General features: G+C 35.5%; 1 protein-coding gene across 1 annotated transcript in view; it reads right to left on the bottom strand.

Moving 5' to 3' along the window:
• DAB1 (DAB adaptor protein 1) overlaps positions 1-16,860 on the bottom strand; it is a 291,295-nt gene that overhangs the window by 103,622 nt on the left and 170,813 nt on the right. Inside the window, exon 6 of the mRNA XM_058177854.1 lies at positions 13,290-13,388. Within this exon, the coding sequence (XP_058033837.1) occupies positions 13,290-13,388 (99 nt within the window). The remainder of the gene's footprint in view (positions 1-13,289; positions 13,389-16,860) is intronic.

The raw sequence follows: 16,860 nt of genomic DNA, 5'->3' as shown, positions 1-16,860 counted from the left end.
ACCCAGCTGGCTTTGTGCCTAAGGCAGAACTAGAACTCATAATCTTCCAATTTCTAGCACATAATATTAGAAACCCACTATTTCAATTAATTAGTCATTACATATATTCCAAAGGGACTTTTAAAAACTAAAGTTTTATAACATAAGCAAGTCCATAAAAGCTTATTCCATAAGAAATCTGCCTAGAAACCCACACAGAACCTACCTCTGTGCCCTATGAAATGAGCAAATTTATTATTAGACATTTTATATTGGAACCACCAAAGTCTCAAATAAAATAAATATTTTATAAAATAAAGTGAAAACAAAAATATTAAAATCTTAATTAAATCTTTAATTTAAAAGATTAAATTATAATCTTTGATAATTAGAGACTTTGTCCAAATAGACAATGCTTTTTACATTACCTCACAAATCTTTTTAATGTAATGCTTCACAATACCCAGGAGTATGGGCAAAACATCTCTTCAATTGCTAATACCCCATATTTGTTCCAGTTTTCCATGCTTCCTTCACAAGTTATTCCACATTATCCCCATTTGCATGTGCTTACACAGGAACTTTGCCTTGATGTTTGAAAGCCCAACTAAGAAATCAGCTCTCCATTCCAAATATATATGTCAATAATTTCTTAGAAATACTTAAAAAAAAGAATAAGGGTTCATAATTATTGTTTTCAGCATATTTACTAAACAGAAAAAAAGAGAGGGGTAAATTTGCTTAGATTCTGTGACCAAAAAAACCCCCTTAATCACAAATATTGTTTAAAACTTCAATCTTGGTCCATCTTTGCAGTATTATATTGTGAAGCAATGAAATATAATGGTTAAAAATCTTCTTATTCTCCACTATTCTCACTGGGAAAATCAACCCTGGAGTATTATGTATGATTCTGGGCATTACATTTCTAGGAGGATATTCAAACCTGGAGTTCTTAGTGGTTTGCTGAGATTTGTGGTTTGTTTGCAGACATTTCATTACACAACTAGGTAACTGAGTGCATCCATTAGTACAGATGATGTTATCTAGTCAGGTAATGAGACATCAGCAAGCAAACAACCAAACTCAGAGAGTGCTAAGGACTCCACAGTTCAACTTGAGCTATATACTTCTATTGGATATTGACAGATTAGGGACAGGTTCAGTGAATGGTATGAAATATACTATAGGGACTTAAACACATGTTCATCGAAACAGACTGAATGAACTGGGGATACTCAACTTGAAAAAAATTAAGACTGAACGGAGATATGGAATTAGTTTTTAGATACATAGAAGGGTGTCATAGGGCAGATGGATGGGAGCTAGGACCAGAAATAAAGGGTACAGGTTGCAACTTCATAGATTTCATTTAAATATAAGGGAAAAATGGGAATAGTTTATTTATGGAAGTTATGGATTCTCCATCACTGAAGATTTTTAAGTGAATATTGTATAGCCATCTCTGGAGGGAGGTTTCACTGATTTTCCTCCACCATGCTGATGGTTAGATTGGGGTCTCTTCAAACTTCACAATTCCACAAAGTGAATTCTGATTCTTGTTCAAATGTTATGTCAGAGGCATGGTATAGGATTGTATGAAACAAAAGCCTTAAGACTTAGCCCCTCATTTAACATATATGACTAATACTAGTTTACCTTACAGTAATGATATAGTGTTGGCTACGCTAATGTGGGTAAAGCAGTTGATTTCCATTTTATCATAATGATAATTATTTTTATAAATTTTAAAAGTAATTGTTAACATAAACAGAAATTGTGCAGTGGATAAAGTGATACCCAACATCTCTTAGCCTTCTATCAGTAACTCTATGCTGAAAAACTCAGCTTTTGTGTAAAAACCTCCTGAAATAGTTCTGAGCTATTTTATTTTTTTCAGATTTTGTTATATATCTGATATGTGGCCCTAACGAAGACAATGCACCTGGGGACCATGAATGGAGATGGAGATAATCAAGTGATTGATTTGATTGTCTTATTACGGCCATGAGATATTGGGTCTAGATTTTTAATGAGTTTTTATTATGTGGTGGATTTTTAAAACTTGTAAGCCATGAGGAGTCACCTACTGTATATGTTGGATGGCTATATAAAATAAATAAATAAATAAATAAATAAAGAATGAATGAATGAATGAATGAATGAATGAATGATAGATTATTTCTGTTTCTGTACTAATAAACGCATTAGCACTATCAACTTTGCAGAGATCATATTCTAAAGCCTGATTTTTCACTGAGGATTCTTTTCTTCATACCCTCTCAATATCTAAATTCCAAGAAATAAAGCTTGTGAAATGCAAATAACAAAAGGGGCAGCTTAACACAACCAATGAAATTCTGCTCAAGAGAAGCATTTAATGAGAAAATCCTTTTTAAAAAAATAGAGGCCAGTGGTTAAATAAAGAAGGCAGCTTATATAGATGGAAAGGAAGGAAAACATAAACTGGAGTGGGAAAGTCATAACAATCCCATCCAGATTCAAGTGAATCAATAAAATAAATACAATTTATCCTTTATGTGTAGTTTGGGTTGAATCTTTGGTTTAGAACACTCACAGATATGAAGTTCTGACATCTGGGTTCTAGATCCAGGCCGAGATGCGTCAGCAGAGGAAAAAGCAGTAGCTAAGAGAGCAATACTCAGCTTTAAAAGAACTACCTTGAAGATTTGACAGCCACAGCTGAGAAGAGGGACAGGGGAAAGACTGAGTAAAATACTACCTATGTAGCATGAATGATGGAAGGAAAAGAGGGGGGGAGGTTTGGGAAAAGTGGGTGAGAATGGCTGAAATTGTAAAGGCAACTGAACTGGAGGATTTATGGGTATGTCAGTATGAAGGGACTGAAGGCTCTACCTCCCAGAAATTCCTACCAGTTAAGTGAATAGCTGACAGGGGAAAGGTTGTAAAAACCTGTTTTATTGGTCTCCTGCTGATGTCATTTCCCCCTACCAAGGGTAAGGGGAAGTGGGCTTATTTTGTTCTTTTAGAAATTGGTGACAAATACAGACTCCTGAAGATAATGGATCTCCTGAAGACTCCTGAAGATAATGGATGAATTGGAAGATAATGGATGAATGATATAGAAGAATCGGTTAAATAGCAATAGCACTTAAGACTTATATACTGCTGCACAGTGCTTCATAGCCCTCTTTAACTGGTTTACAGAGTCAGCATATTGCCCCCAACAATCTGGATCCTCATTTTACTGACCTCAGAAGGATGAAAAGCTGAGTTAACCTTGAGCCAGTGAGAATCGAACTGCCAAACTATTTCATAAGGGACAAAGAATTTTCATTCTAATTATTAGGCATAAGGAGACAAGAGCTGCTTTTATTTTTGATACCAAGATATTTCAGGGGAATCTGAGGTTAGTAAAACAATAATAATTAGTAAAAAAAAAACCATGAAAAACTTTGTGCAAAGATGAGTAATACAATGGAAAACACAGTTGCTGCTCAATGGTGATAGTCTGGGAGCAGTTCATATGAAGAGAGAAATCTTTCAAGGAGACTTTCTATCACCGATACTGTTTTCATTGCATTATTCCTCTGTCAACAATACTGAACAAGTCAGGCCATGGCTATGAAAGAACAAAAACATCTGACAGCTATCTCACCTCTTATACATGGACAATTTGAAGTACAAAAAAACATGGTCTGAAGTAGAATCGTTGATCAACACTGTCTGTATATACAGCCAAAATATTGCAATGGAGTTTGGATTAGACAAATGTACCACCCTCACCATCAACAGGGGAAAAATTGTAAAAAAAAAAAAAAGGAGTCAAGATGCTCTATAGAAATAATTGCAAAAGTCTGGATAAAGAGAATTACTAAATGCCTGGGCATCTGTAGGAGAGAGACTGGCAAAGCTGAGGGTGGGGGGAGTGAAACAAGGAATCAGTTTAGAGTCTCTATCCAGTTACAAGAAGACAAAGTTCAAGCTAACCTTGAAAGCTGTTGAACTTTATCCATTTTTACCCAGGTGCAAACCATTAGGAAGATTCCTATGCATATCCTTAATGCAATAAATCAACAAATTAATCTCTTCCTGTTTGGACCCAGTTGTTGTGTTTGCACCACCCAAGCCAGGCCCCCTGCCAGAAAGTGACTCGGAAAGTGAGGGGGAAGGGCCATCAGGACTTACCTCTGGAGCATCGGATCCTCTGGCTCAGCTCCAGGAGCCAGAGGCAGGCCAGGTGGAGGAGATAATGAGGCCTCAGTGCCCTGACTCTTCCCCCCCAGGCCACGCCTCCAGACCCAGCTGATGGCAACCAGGCCTGGCTAGATTCCAGGTTTCAGAGATACGAGAGGCGGCTACAACAAAGGAAGGGGCGGGGCAGGCCTAGAGAGTGTTGAGTCACGGAGCCACACCCCACAGAGTATAAAAGCAACCCTGGCTGCTCTTCTGCTCCGTGACGAGCAAAAATTGAGCTGAACTCTTTGACTCGTGGAGAATTGAGCTGAACATTCGGCCTGGATTGCTGACTTCCTGGTTGCCCGGCAACCCCAAGATAAGGGAGACTTTGGCAGGCAGCTGCAGATTCCCTGCCAGGACTGATAGCAGCCGTGAACTCAATTACTGGCTTGTTTAGCCAGCTCGCGTGGCTGAGGCCGGGAGGGGAAAGAACACCAGTTCTTTGCACCTAACGGCATCCTTCAAGTTGACAATTTCAAGCACTGAAGTCAAAGAAAAGATTAGAATTGAATATATCATGAAAGTGAAGATCTGAGTTCAAATTCAGCTGAAAAAAATACCATCATGGTATTAACACTGGGCGATTCCAGCATTAGATACACCACTGAAATAGTGGATTGGATTCAAGCAGAACTAAAAACTCTGAATAGGAAAACTAGTAAAATAATGGCAATAAATCATGTCCTTCATTTCTGCACTGATGTTGACAGACACAACATAGAAAGGAAAATAGATGGATGTGAAATGTTACAAATACACCAGACAGCTAAAGAAGAAAAAGGGGAATTAGAAGAATATCTGGACAATGGAAAAGATGCACTGAAGCCAGTATACCACAAAGATTTACTGATTAGTAGAGAGACCAAATAAGGGACGTGGTGGCTCAGGGGCTAGGACGTTGAGCTTGTCGATCGAAAGGTCAGCAGTTTGGTGGTTCGAATCCCTAGTGCTGCTGTGTAATGGGGTGAGCTCCCGTTACTTGTCCCAGCTTCTGCCAACCTAGCAGTTTCAAAAGCACGTAAAAATGCAAGTAGAAAAGATAGGGACCACCTTTGGTGGGAAGGTAACAGTGCGCCTTTGGCATTGAGTCATGCCGGCCACATAACCATGGAGATGTCTTCGGACAACGCTGGCTCTTTGGCTTTGAAATGGAGATGAGCACCGTCCCCTAGAGTCAGCAACGACTAGCACGTATGTGCGAGGGGAACCTTTACCTTTATAGAGAGACCAAACTGACCTAAAAAAAGACCAAATTAAGAATAGAAAAGAGACATGGCAAGGCAAAGTATTATATGGCCAGTATGTAGGAAAAATACCAGGCAAAGAAGGTAACAACGAAACTTGACAATAGCTAAGAGTGGGGAAAATTGAAGAAAGAAACAGAAGGGCTAATTATAGCTGTCCAGGAGCAAATGCATATAAAACCCAAACTTAGAAGATAGCAACAAAAAGCAAATGTCGCTCATGCAAAGAAGCTGAAGAAACAGTGGACCATCCAGTTAGTTGCTATAAGAAAAATTGACTAGAAACAATGGCCTGTCAAAGTACAATAGCAATAATTGTGTATTGGAATATCTGTAAGAAACATCATTTTTCTTTCAGCAAAGAACTGGTAGGATCATAAAATAGAGAAAGAGAAAATGAAGAAGCTAAAGTGTTCTGGATTTTTGAATTCAAACAGACAAGTATCTGCCACATAACATCTCAGAATTAGTGATAAGAAAGACAAAAAAATCTGGATAGTAGACATGTAAATATCAGGAGATATCAGGAGACATGTAAATATCAGGAGATAACAAAGAACTGGAGAAAATCACAAAATCAATTTGTACATCTACAAATATAAGTAGAATGACTGTGGCAGAAGAAAGCAAAGAAAATGCTAATAGTTATAGGCGCCTTGGGTGAAATTCCAAAACAACTGGAGCACCAACTTGAACACTACTGGCATTGACAAAATCACCATTGGTCAATTGCAAAAGGCAGCTTTGAAACAGCTTACATTCTGCGACAATACCTTTAACACCAAACATCAAAATAATGTTTATCTATCTGTCTGTCTGTCTGTCTGTCTGTCTGTCTGTCTGTCTGTCTGTCTGTCTGTCTGTCTGTCCAGATCCTTGGAAGTACATGACAGGTGGATAAAAATGCCAAATCTAAACATCCAAACATCTGGCTGGCTGTATTATAACATCCATTATAATAATTCTTATATATACATTAAAAAACCATGAAATAATTTATGGGGAAAAATAAATACATTGATAAATGCATGGGGTAAAACAGGTTACAAACGGCATTTCTTTTAAGCACTTCAAACAACAAGAAAAACAAAACAAAAAAATCTTTTGAGCATATCCCTCAGTTGAATAGAATGATAAGAATTGGAAGGACTTGTGGAACCTATGTAGAATGAGAGCAAGATGCTTGTTCTACGGGGCAAGCAGCACAACATGGAACACTTCCAAAGTCCCACTAGATGATATTGTTTAATGTCCCCACTCACTGGACGGGCAAAAACCGCTGAAGAAATTTCACTGACAAATGTTTTTATTTTATTAGAAGTTGCCTTGAATTACACCTTCTATCTAATGGATGTGCAAATACAATTAATATTTTTTTCTCATAATCAAAATGCATATTTTATTAATGCTGACTTGTCCAACATAAAAGCAGTAAGAAAAGAATAATTTCTGATTTCAAGTGCAGTGTGTTCTTTATAGAGCAGTTCCTCTTAAACTATCTATCTAAAATTAGATCTGCCGATAACAATTTTTAGACAATTTTCTAGTTAGTGGCTAAAATTGATGTTTTTAATAATGATAAATTAAAATGTAATATTAGTCAGCAAGATACAGCACACATAAAATCAACACTTGCCTCTTTTAAATTAGATAAGATACACATGAATGAATGAGCAACTTAGGCAACAAAGACAAATCAGCTATGAACATTTTAGAAAAACAAGTAATAACTTTGCAAATGATTTAAGAATGAATTTATTCAAAGTAAAGTTGAATAGGAATAGATTACATTTCACGTGGTATTAATGGATTTCATTTATGCAAAGAAAATCAATTAGTTGCAGCTGTTAAGCATATCTAATTATTCTATCTATCTACTTTCCTTCTTGCCTATTACCTAACTACAAACATCTATATGCCACCCACTCCAGAGTCTCTGAGCTGTTTACACCATCTATTAAACCAATACATTAAAATCTCAATTTAAGGCCAAGGAAAAAATAATAAAGCATTCATGAATCAGCCCATTATCACAGTTAGCATCAAAACCTGATGGGAACAAAAGTTGGTCTTTACATCATTTGAAAGATAGCAAATTGGTCCCTCAGGGGGTTAAGAGGTACTTTCAGGGGTGAAATCTACTTACCTTCCTTACCAGCTTGGAAATGCATGCGCCGTGCTTCCTGGTTAAAAACAGGAAGTAATGATGCCTCGGTGAGTGGGCGGAGCTTTGCTCCACCATCGCTACCGGATCACCAAATTACCGGCCACGATCGCTACCAGATTGTGAGATCCGGTAGCATATCACCCCTGGGTACTTTATAGTATGGGTTTCACCACTAAGAAGTAGCACTAATAGGCTACTAACTCTTCATCTTACACAAATTGGGGACACCCTACATTCTCTTTTTGAAACAATGCACAAGATACTATCCATCTATTTGGGGAAATATCATTCTGAAGAAACATGAAAGCCACGCCAAGTAAGGCTTCATAGATTTAAAGCTTTACTTCATATTGGCTGTTGGCAAGCAATGTGTCCTGCTTTAAACCATTTTCTCCATTAGCAGACAGCATTTGACCCATGTAGAGCTTGTTATAGTAGCCTAATCATTTAGTGATGAAGGACACATCATCGTTGTGAGAGTTGGAAGACTGCAGTTTTTAGAGAATGAACAAATAACAGTGAGGACACCTGACTAAAGGTGTTAGTAGTCTTTATTCAGAAAAGCGTTATTTCCCTCTTCTCCTGCTCCTTCTTAGGAAAGAAGTGAAATGTGTTAAAATATGTTTGTAATATCTGTATAGAGCCGTATATGTATTGTTTGTTAAGCTAAGGACACTGTACATATTAAGTATCACGGTAAATAGGAAGAACTGTGTTTCTGTGTTTGGAATGTTTTCAGGAAGCAAAAATAAAAGCCTTGTAGAAATAAAGAGATAAGTTTCATAAATCTGTTGCATATGCACATTTAAAGAAAAGCATTCTTACTGGAAATAGGCCATCATATTCTGTATGTATAAATAAGGTTGCATTGAATATTTTCTTTTTTATTTTAATGTAAAAATTGCTCATTTGTGAACATATTTAGCTCAACAAAAATGCTTGGTATGAAGGATGTTTATCAGCTGAAGTTGTTTGCACATATTTATCTCAAATATTTTTTTGTTTTGTTTTCAGAGTGAGCATTGTGTAGTTAACCAGAAACAAGTTAACTGTACAATGCTCATTTCTGTGCCTCTTAATCTGTCTGTGGTTGACATCATGATTAATTTCTCTGCCCAGCATTTATAGACACTAAGGTGAGGCTTGTTGCGAGGACAAATTGGTAAGAAATTCTAAAGCATTGTAAGGCAACTTGCATCTTGGAAATTTTTAAATATTTTTTGCTTGATCATAGAAGCAATAGAATCTATTCAGGCACAACAACAAAGCAAGATTCCCTCAGAATAAGTGTTTTAGCAGCAAGGAAGTTAAATATTGTCACTCATTTTTTTTAAAGCAAGTAGAGCTAACTTATTTTTTATTTCTCTCTACAGGATTTAAAAGTCAGAATCAATACAAGAAAACTACTATTGTATTGTAAAGGTAGAATCATTGAGGTGGTTCCACTTTTAATAAAAATGGTCTTTTTAATATTCCTTTCCTGGAATGACAAAAGATAACCTTTGGTTTATGACAGGTATTGGATTAAATCAACATCTTTATTGCTTATTGTACACTGAGAGCTTATGCACCTGAGACAAATTCCTTGGCCAATAAAGAATTCTAATTCTTAGATCATCTAAACTATGAATGATTCTTTCTAGGCTGCTAGTTCCTTCTAACTTTCTTCCAGAACTCATAATAAAATATTCATGCCATGGAGGTGCACAGAGGAAACAAGAGATCTAAAGGGAAACAATTTCAAAAACCACAGTAAGTGATATAATTTGGAACTATCCTACAAGCCAAGATCCTTGCAGAGCTCTGCCATTTATACTGAGAATATGAATTTGGTTGATAAGATCATCTGACATTGACAATTTAGTTCAGTACCATTTATCTACCATGCTACAGGAATTAAAATTTAATTCCTTGCAGAATGTTTCAAACTTATATGGCCAAATAATGCATCATATTTGGGAAGTATAGTGGTTTTATTCCTGTAATTCTTTGTAATTGACACTGAATTATTTACTTGTAATTTTAATGATCCTGGTTATCCAGTAATACAATGTTAATTAGGAAAGCTAATTCTAACAGCCATCAGACTGGTTTATTTTTGGCATCATGTTACATAGTTAATTTATATAAACATTTAATTGAGTTCCTTATTAAAATTCAAGAGAGGGCATAAGCCATTGTGAAGATAATTATAGTTAAGAAAAAGCTGTTTTCACATATGTTCTGGCTCTATTTGTGGTTTTTGCCTTAGGACCCTGTTAATATAGAATAAAAAATTGTTTTAGTGGTGGCAGCAATATTATGACTTGACTAGAAGATACTTCTTAGTGTCTATGCTATGAACTTCCTTGAAGAAACCAAGCAAGTACTTAAGCATAGTACACATTTCCAACACAGTAAATATAAATGCAAAACTCTTATGCTAATACTTGCATTTTACTGATTTTCTTTCATTAAGATGAGAATTTGCATTTAACACAGAAACTAATTCTAATTACAGCTACATTCATCAAAACAGAGATCTTAAGAAATAATTCCATTGCTATTAACATATATAGCTGAAATCAACTAACAGATTATTTTGCATAAACTCTGGGTGGCTTTTATCTTTGCAAAAAAAAAAGAAGAAGAAGAAAAAGAAACATCTTAGTAGTTTGCCTGTTTACTCTCTCTTTGTCACTTAACCTGAACCTAGGTGACATCTCTAAAGCGTCAACATTTCTCACAGTCTAATATTAGATCCAGCTTCTGGCCTACATTTCTCCATGCTTGCTCTCTCTTTATAGAGGGTAGATTTGAGCAATTCCACCAAATTGTAATTTACAAAGACTGTCATTGAAGTGCCATAGCATCGCTTCATTTTCCTTTTAAAATGAGCATAGGGACAACTTTGTAGTTTCTCTTGTAACAACTGACTGGCTTGTTTTGAAGTTTACAAGAAAAATCAAGACAAAAAGCACAGAGTCCCAAAATAGAGCATGGGGTAGTAATGTCTGGATATTGATTTCTGCACACCTCTCATGGCCACTGAAAAGTGTATGGATAAGTTAGCTCATCAGAAGTTTTTCTTGGTTAGAAGAGGCTGCAGTTAGCACAATGATACTCTGAAAAAAAATCAAGGGCTTTGGTGGGAAATGGTGGCCTAATGGCGGTCGCCTCAAACTCCACTGCCCAGCTGATCTAGAAGCCGCCGGAATGTTGTCAAAACCTCCAAACTCTCTCCTCACTAAAACTCAATTTCAACTATCTTCTGAAAAGCGACCCAATTTTCTGTCCTAACGAGTTCTGGACTGAGTTAAAACTGGGAGCGTCAACAGAGGGGTGTCTCTTCAATCTCAACCCAGTCCAAAGAGCTAGAAGACAGAGTGATACCCATGTGTCATGTCTGAAGTCACGAATTCTCCAGCAGGAAAAGAGGCTGCAGTTAGCACAATGATGCTCTGAAAACAAAATTAAAGGCTTCGGTGGGAAAAGCAATAGTTGCATAAATGTGGAAAAAATTAAGACTGATGATTTTACAAACAGATGCTTAAAAAGAGAATCATAGTAGCTATATCATGATAGTTTAATACAGGGGTACCCAACCCCCGGTCTGTGGACCTGCTGGTCAGCAGGATGCCAGCAACCAGGCCACACAAACAAATGAAACTCCACCTGTGAGATGCAGGTAGCACACACAACCACCCCCACTCCGGTCCGCAGAAAAAACTTTCTCCATGGAACCAGTCCCTGGTGCCCAAAAGGTTGGGGGCTGCTAGTTTAGTGCTTAATCTCAAAGCAACATGATAATCAAAAAGTTAAAGCAATGTGCCGTTTGAATTATCTGGAACATATTTTTTTGTAATTTATGACTAAATAAAGCTGATCTTTATACATCTAAAAGAAGGAATTAGTTTTTCAGGATCACAATATCTAGCTTCCAGGGCTTTTCCAGTAATGCAAAAGAAGAGACAAATGATACAATAGTCATGATAGGGATATAATGATTATTTCTCATGCTTCTTGTTGCAAAAGTAGTGGACTACAGTCGGACCTTGTAAATTTTGGAAAATGAAGGTATTGACCCACTCTCTATTGCAAATCTAACAAAAAAAAAAACACCTTTTCCATTTACTTGCATCTCAAGGGAAAAATTTTATTTGTGCTACAAAAAACTTTCTTAAAATGCAGAATTTAAAGATTTATTTTATTCTACACACAATGTCATGGGAAGAAAGACTTAAACCTTTCCATGTCTCAAAACTACATATATCTCAGAAAATCCACTGTATGCTATAATAACATTCATAAAATTTATCTATTTGCTCTGGTAAAATACGTTGTTTGTGTGCTATCCCTCATTCCTGTTTATTTCATGAACATCTTACATTATGTCACCCTAAGAGGGGTGACAAATGATTGTATGATTGTATTGTAGTCCCTCTTCAATACATATATCCACACAATTGTGCAAACGCTGACAAAAACTTCCATCTCCGTCTTATTAGAGCAGTTCCAATTCTACTGCATATCACAGCAATCCTGATTGTGAACATGACAAAAGCACTAAAGTGTCTACCTTCTTTTTGCAAAGTATTGATTGACTGTGATTTGCTTCTCTGCGAAGACCAGGCCATTTGGTTTCTTTATGGTATACAAATCTAAACACTCACTGGAAACTGGTGTACTGGGAAATGATATGAACAAAGCTTCTCAATTGTCAAATATGTTTGAAACAAATCTCTTTGCCTTGATTTGGTGGTAATTTCTCTAGATTATTTTCAGTCTATTTCTGAAATTATTTCTTTTTTACCCTAGTAGGTCTTGTCCCAATAACTCTATGAGATCAATTCAATCAGGTTGGCTAAAAATACGATGTAGGTGTTCTATTACTTAAGTTTCTTGCATAATAGTATTCTTCGTTTGGTGTCAAAGATGGTAACAGTTTATTAGACAATACATAGTGGTACTTAAAAGTCTGCAAATCTTTTTGAATTTTCAGTATTTATACATAAATGTAACTTGCAAAACTGTAAAAAAGAGAATCCAATTAAACAAATTAGTAAATCATTCATTTATTAAAGAAAATAACCCAAAAGTATGTATTTTATAATAATTATGCCCTTGACAGAGATCCTATGAAAATTTATTACTTTATTAACCCAAAGGTAAAAGGCAACTGGACTTTCTTTGTTTTTGCTTGAAAACTATTTGTTTCTCATTCAAGAAGATGAATAAGCTTCTTGGATGAGAAGCAAATCACCTTCAAGCAAAAACAAATAAAGTCCAGTTGCCTTTTGAAAAAGCGCCTTTGGGACAACCATGACCTGGATGACTGAGTATCTCCATATACATATTACTTTACTACTTATTTTGGAAGGACTGGTAGGCTCTGCTGCTTTATTTTATTTTTCATGGATCTCCAGGAATCTTGAATACTGTTGGAATTATCTGTTAGCAGATTCTCTGTCCTGATATTACCTGTAGAAGTGCTAATTTTGTGCCTCTGTGTTAATCATTATCTTTCAATAAATTCAATAAATTCCATCTTTATACATTCAAATCACTACTTTGATTGATAGGTACAACTTATGGAATATTTCATAGTATAATTTAATTGGAATATTACTGCCTTCCTTGAATATCTTTTAGGACAAATGCTACCAAGAAAAAAAATGTTTTAACATTATTTCACTTACTCCTGTCTTCTCATCGAATATTTTAATTCCTCCAAAGGAGATGGTTAGAAATATTTTCTGTTTATGTTCACCTTTTGAACGAGATGCAGCAACAATTCCCTGTTGGGAGAAAATAAGTATTTCACATTCAAAATAATTTCATTTTGTTTCTTCTGACTGTTCTCATATTAAAAAAATGTCAACTTTCAATTGCCTTAGTAATTTGGGGAAATTTATTTCATTTATTTGAATAAAACTTTACTTCTATGTAATATGCATCATATTTATTTATATTTTAGACTGGGATGAACAATGGTTTCAATGTATATGCTTGTTTTCAAAATATTTCAATGGAAATGGAATGAAGCTGCAAAAAGGCTGAGTGAATGCATACCATATAAATCCAAGATTTTTTGATTATTCTGACATATCAAAATTATGTAATTAATATTCTAAGTTTGGAAGTTGTAATTAATTTCTATCACTTCCCTTTTTGGCAATTAAGATTATGACACTAAATTATGGGGATAGCACTGCTTCTGAGCAGATTATCCTAACTCCTCATAGAAGAAATCCTTTACACACTTACACAAATCTGTGAAATGCAGAGAATAGTTGTTTGACATTTCTGACAACAAAAAATCCTGTAAAAAGAAAGGAAGACTGGGGACATATTTGCTAAAAACACAGATGTTTCTGAAGATTAGCCATTACTTGATAGAGTTGCTTAACACATTTTGTAATGCTTAATAAGCTTCTCAACATCACCCTTTCTTTTGCTGATCTTTGTCCTTCCCTAATCTTCATCTTTTTCTCCATATCTTTCCATATCTTTCTCTCCATATCTTTTTCCTTCTCTTACAATAGTTGCCCTTCCAATCCTCTCTCTCTCTCTCCATCCATCATCCATCCATCCATCCATCCATCCATCCATCCATCCATCCATCCTTTTTGATTGTCTATTTTGAAAAGAAATAACAACAATAATAACCATATTTTATGCATCTCAAGGTGCCTACATAAATGCTGGCACTTCTTTTTCCCACAAAAACTATCATGTAACGTAAGCTAGGCTGAGAAAGAGTGACTTGGCCCAATGTCACCCAGCTTTCATGTCTAAGAGATGCTGAGAATACATGATAAACCTTTTCTAATACAGCTCCTTAATCTCTATAACATACCTAAATTGCTCTATGGAACAGGTATATATTTAATAGCAGCAGAAACTGCTTAGAAGAATCTCATTGTGACTTTCTTGATTTTGGAAACTGGCACTATTCATGCCATCTATTTTTTCTTCTGGTAAATATATTCCATATCCTAAAAGGAATGTTAAACATACTGATAAAAATACTATGTATCAGCCAGTTCCAAACATAGTCAACCTAGACTTTAGGTTTTGTGTGTGTGTGTGTGTGTGTATTTGTTGAGGGGAAGGAATGGTTAGTATATGTAAACAAACCATGAATTTTCTTATTTTTTTTAATTAAAAAGTTTTATAAAGATTTTACAAATATTTCCCCTCCTTCTCCCTCCACCCCCCACTCAACCTCTCCCCTCCCCAATCCCCCGGACTTCCCAGAGCAAAATACAGGGTATAACTTCTAACAATCATAAACTAAAATATGCTAACTATCCATAAACTCCCATCCTCCCCTTGAACCTTAACTCCCCTTTTACAAAAAAGAAATACAGATACAATTCTTGCATTCTATTCATACATATTCAATAGTAGGCAAATGTTCCTTCTTCCAATATTGCGCTACCAATAGTCTAGCTGCTGATATTAGATTTAAAATCAATTAGATATCTATCTATTTTCTTATTGCATATGCTAACCACCTACCTAGTTTGTTAACTTTACAAAATGTAATATGTTTAACATGTTGTAAATTATTTACCACTAGTCTACTATCAACATATTAAACTACCCTCGTATAAATTTATTATTTCTTTTACTTTTTTATCTCCTGAACTAAATATGAGTAATTACTCTTTCTTTTTTATTATATTCAAAACAAAAAATTATTTCATTTGTCTTTTACGTTCCTTTACATCTTCTTCATATCTACACAAATTTTCATTTAACCTTCAAGATCTCCTAACACCCTTTTCCTAGTTAAGTTCCACCCATACTGGACTATAATCAATCAAGATTCTTGAACATATCTTCGTCTTCTTTACCCTAGAAAACAAATCATTAATAATTAGTATAAAATCAATCCTAGAAAAAGTTTGGTATCTATCAGGAAAAAAAAAGTAAAATCTTTTTCTTCGGCATTCCACTCTCGCCAAATGTCTCTCAAATCCAAATCCTTCACCATATCCATGTTAAAAATCTAACTGCTATTCTTAGCACCTTGAAACTTTTGAAGCATCAGCTGGAGATCTTCCTAAATCTTCCTCTTCAGCCTAACCCTTCCCACAACTTCTGTTTTGTTAATTTCTTAAATTGTCGCTTGAAATTGTTACATCTTTGCTTCTTGTTCTCTACGTTTAGTGGCTGCTCGGGTCAATCTTTGCTCTTTTACATCTCCTGTTTTTTCCCTTGATTCTAGAACTTGGAGAGTAGCCAGAAATTGGAGTAAATTTTCTTCAATAGTTACAGTTCCAGCTTGTGCTTTCTGCTTTCCTTCCTTCTCCCACTTTTTTGCCATCTCCACTTCTCTTCTCCTCCTGGCATCTGGTGATGGTGGGCTTCCAGCCTTTAATATATTGTATAAAAATCTCTTGCCTTCCAAACTGTATTAAGACGATATCTTTCTCCTGTTTAGGTTACTGTTAGTCCAGTTGGAACATCCCATCTAAACTGTATCTGTCGATTTCTGAATTCATCCACCAAAAAAAACAAACTCCTTTCTGCTGCTTAGCATTTTAGGAGGAATATCTTTCAAGACTAATACCTCTTGTCCTACTATTTGAATTTTGTTCTTATAAGATGCTTGTAAAATTTCATTTCTGATCCTTCTGGTTGTAAAATAAATCACAACATCTCTTGGCAGTTTTCTCTGTCTAACTACCCAAGAGTTAACATGATAGATTTTTGTCAATTTGAATTACAAGGTCTGCTGGTTGCTCTCCAGTCATCTGTGCGAAAGCCTCTACAAAAATCTCTTTTAAATTATCTTGATTATCTTCTTTCAATCCTCTCACTCTCAGGGCAAACTCCATCAATCTATATTGTAACAAAACTACTTCTTCATCTGCCCTCTCCATCTTGGTTTGGACCTCCACCATTTTATTTCCCAAATTCAAATTAAATTGATTAATTTCTTCCACTTTTTCATCCAGCTGGATCATATTTTTGCCAAACCTTGAAATGCTAACACTATATCTTCTCTTATGTCCTTATTCCGCACCTCAACAACGTCTCTAATTTCCAATATCTCCTCTACAATTTCCTTAATTTTTTCCTCCATAACAGCAATTTGGAGCTTTAAGGCTTCCTCTAAAGATTCCTTTAAAAATTCCTTCAAAGATTCTTGTAAAGCTTCCAAATTCAATACTTGTGGATTAGCCATATGAGCTGGTGAACCTCCAGCATTCTTAGAAACACCAAACTTTAGTTGCTTAGAGGCCATTTCTTACTTTA

Source organism: Ahaetulla prasina, chromosome 3 (genome assembly GCF_028640845.1).
Source record: "Ahaetulla prasina isolate Xishuangbanna chromosome 3, ASM2864084v1, whole genome shotgun sequence".
NCBI lineage: Eukaryota > Metazoa > Chordata > Lepidosauria > Squamata > Colubridae > Ahaetulla > Ahaetulla prasina.
The sequence above is the reverse complement of the archived record's forward strand: the minus strand, read 5'-3'. Positions and strand labels throughout refer to the sequence as shown.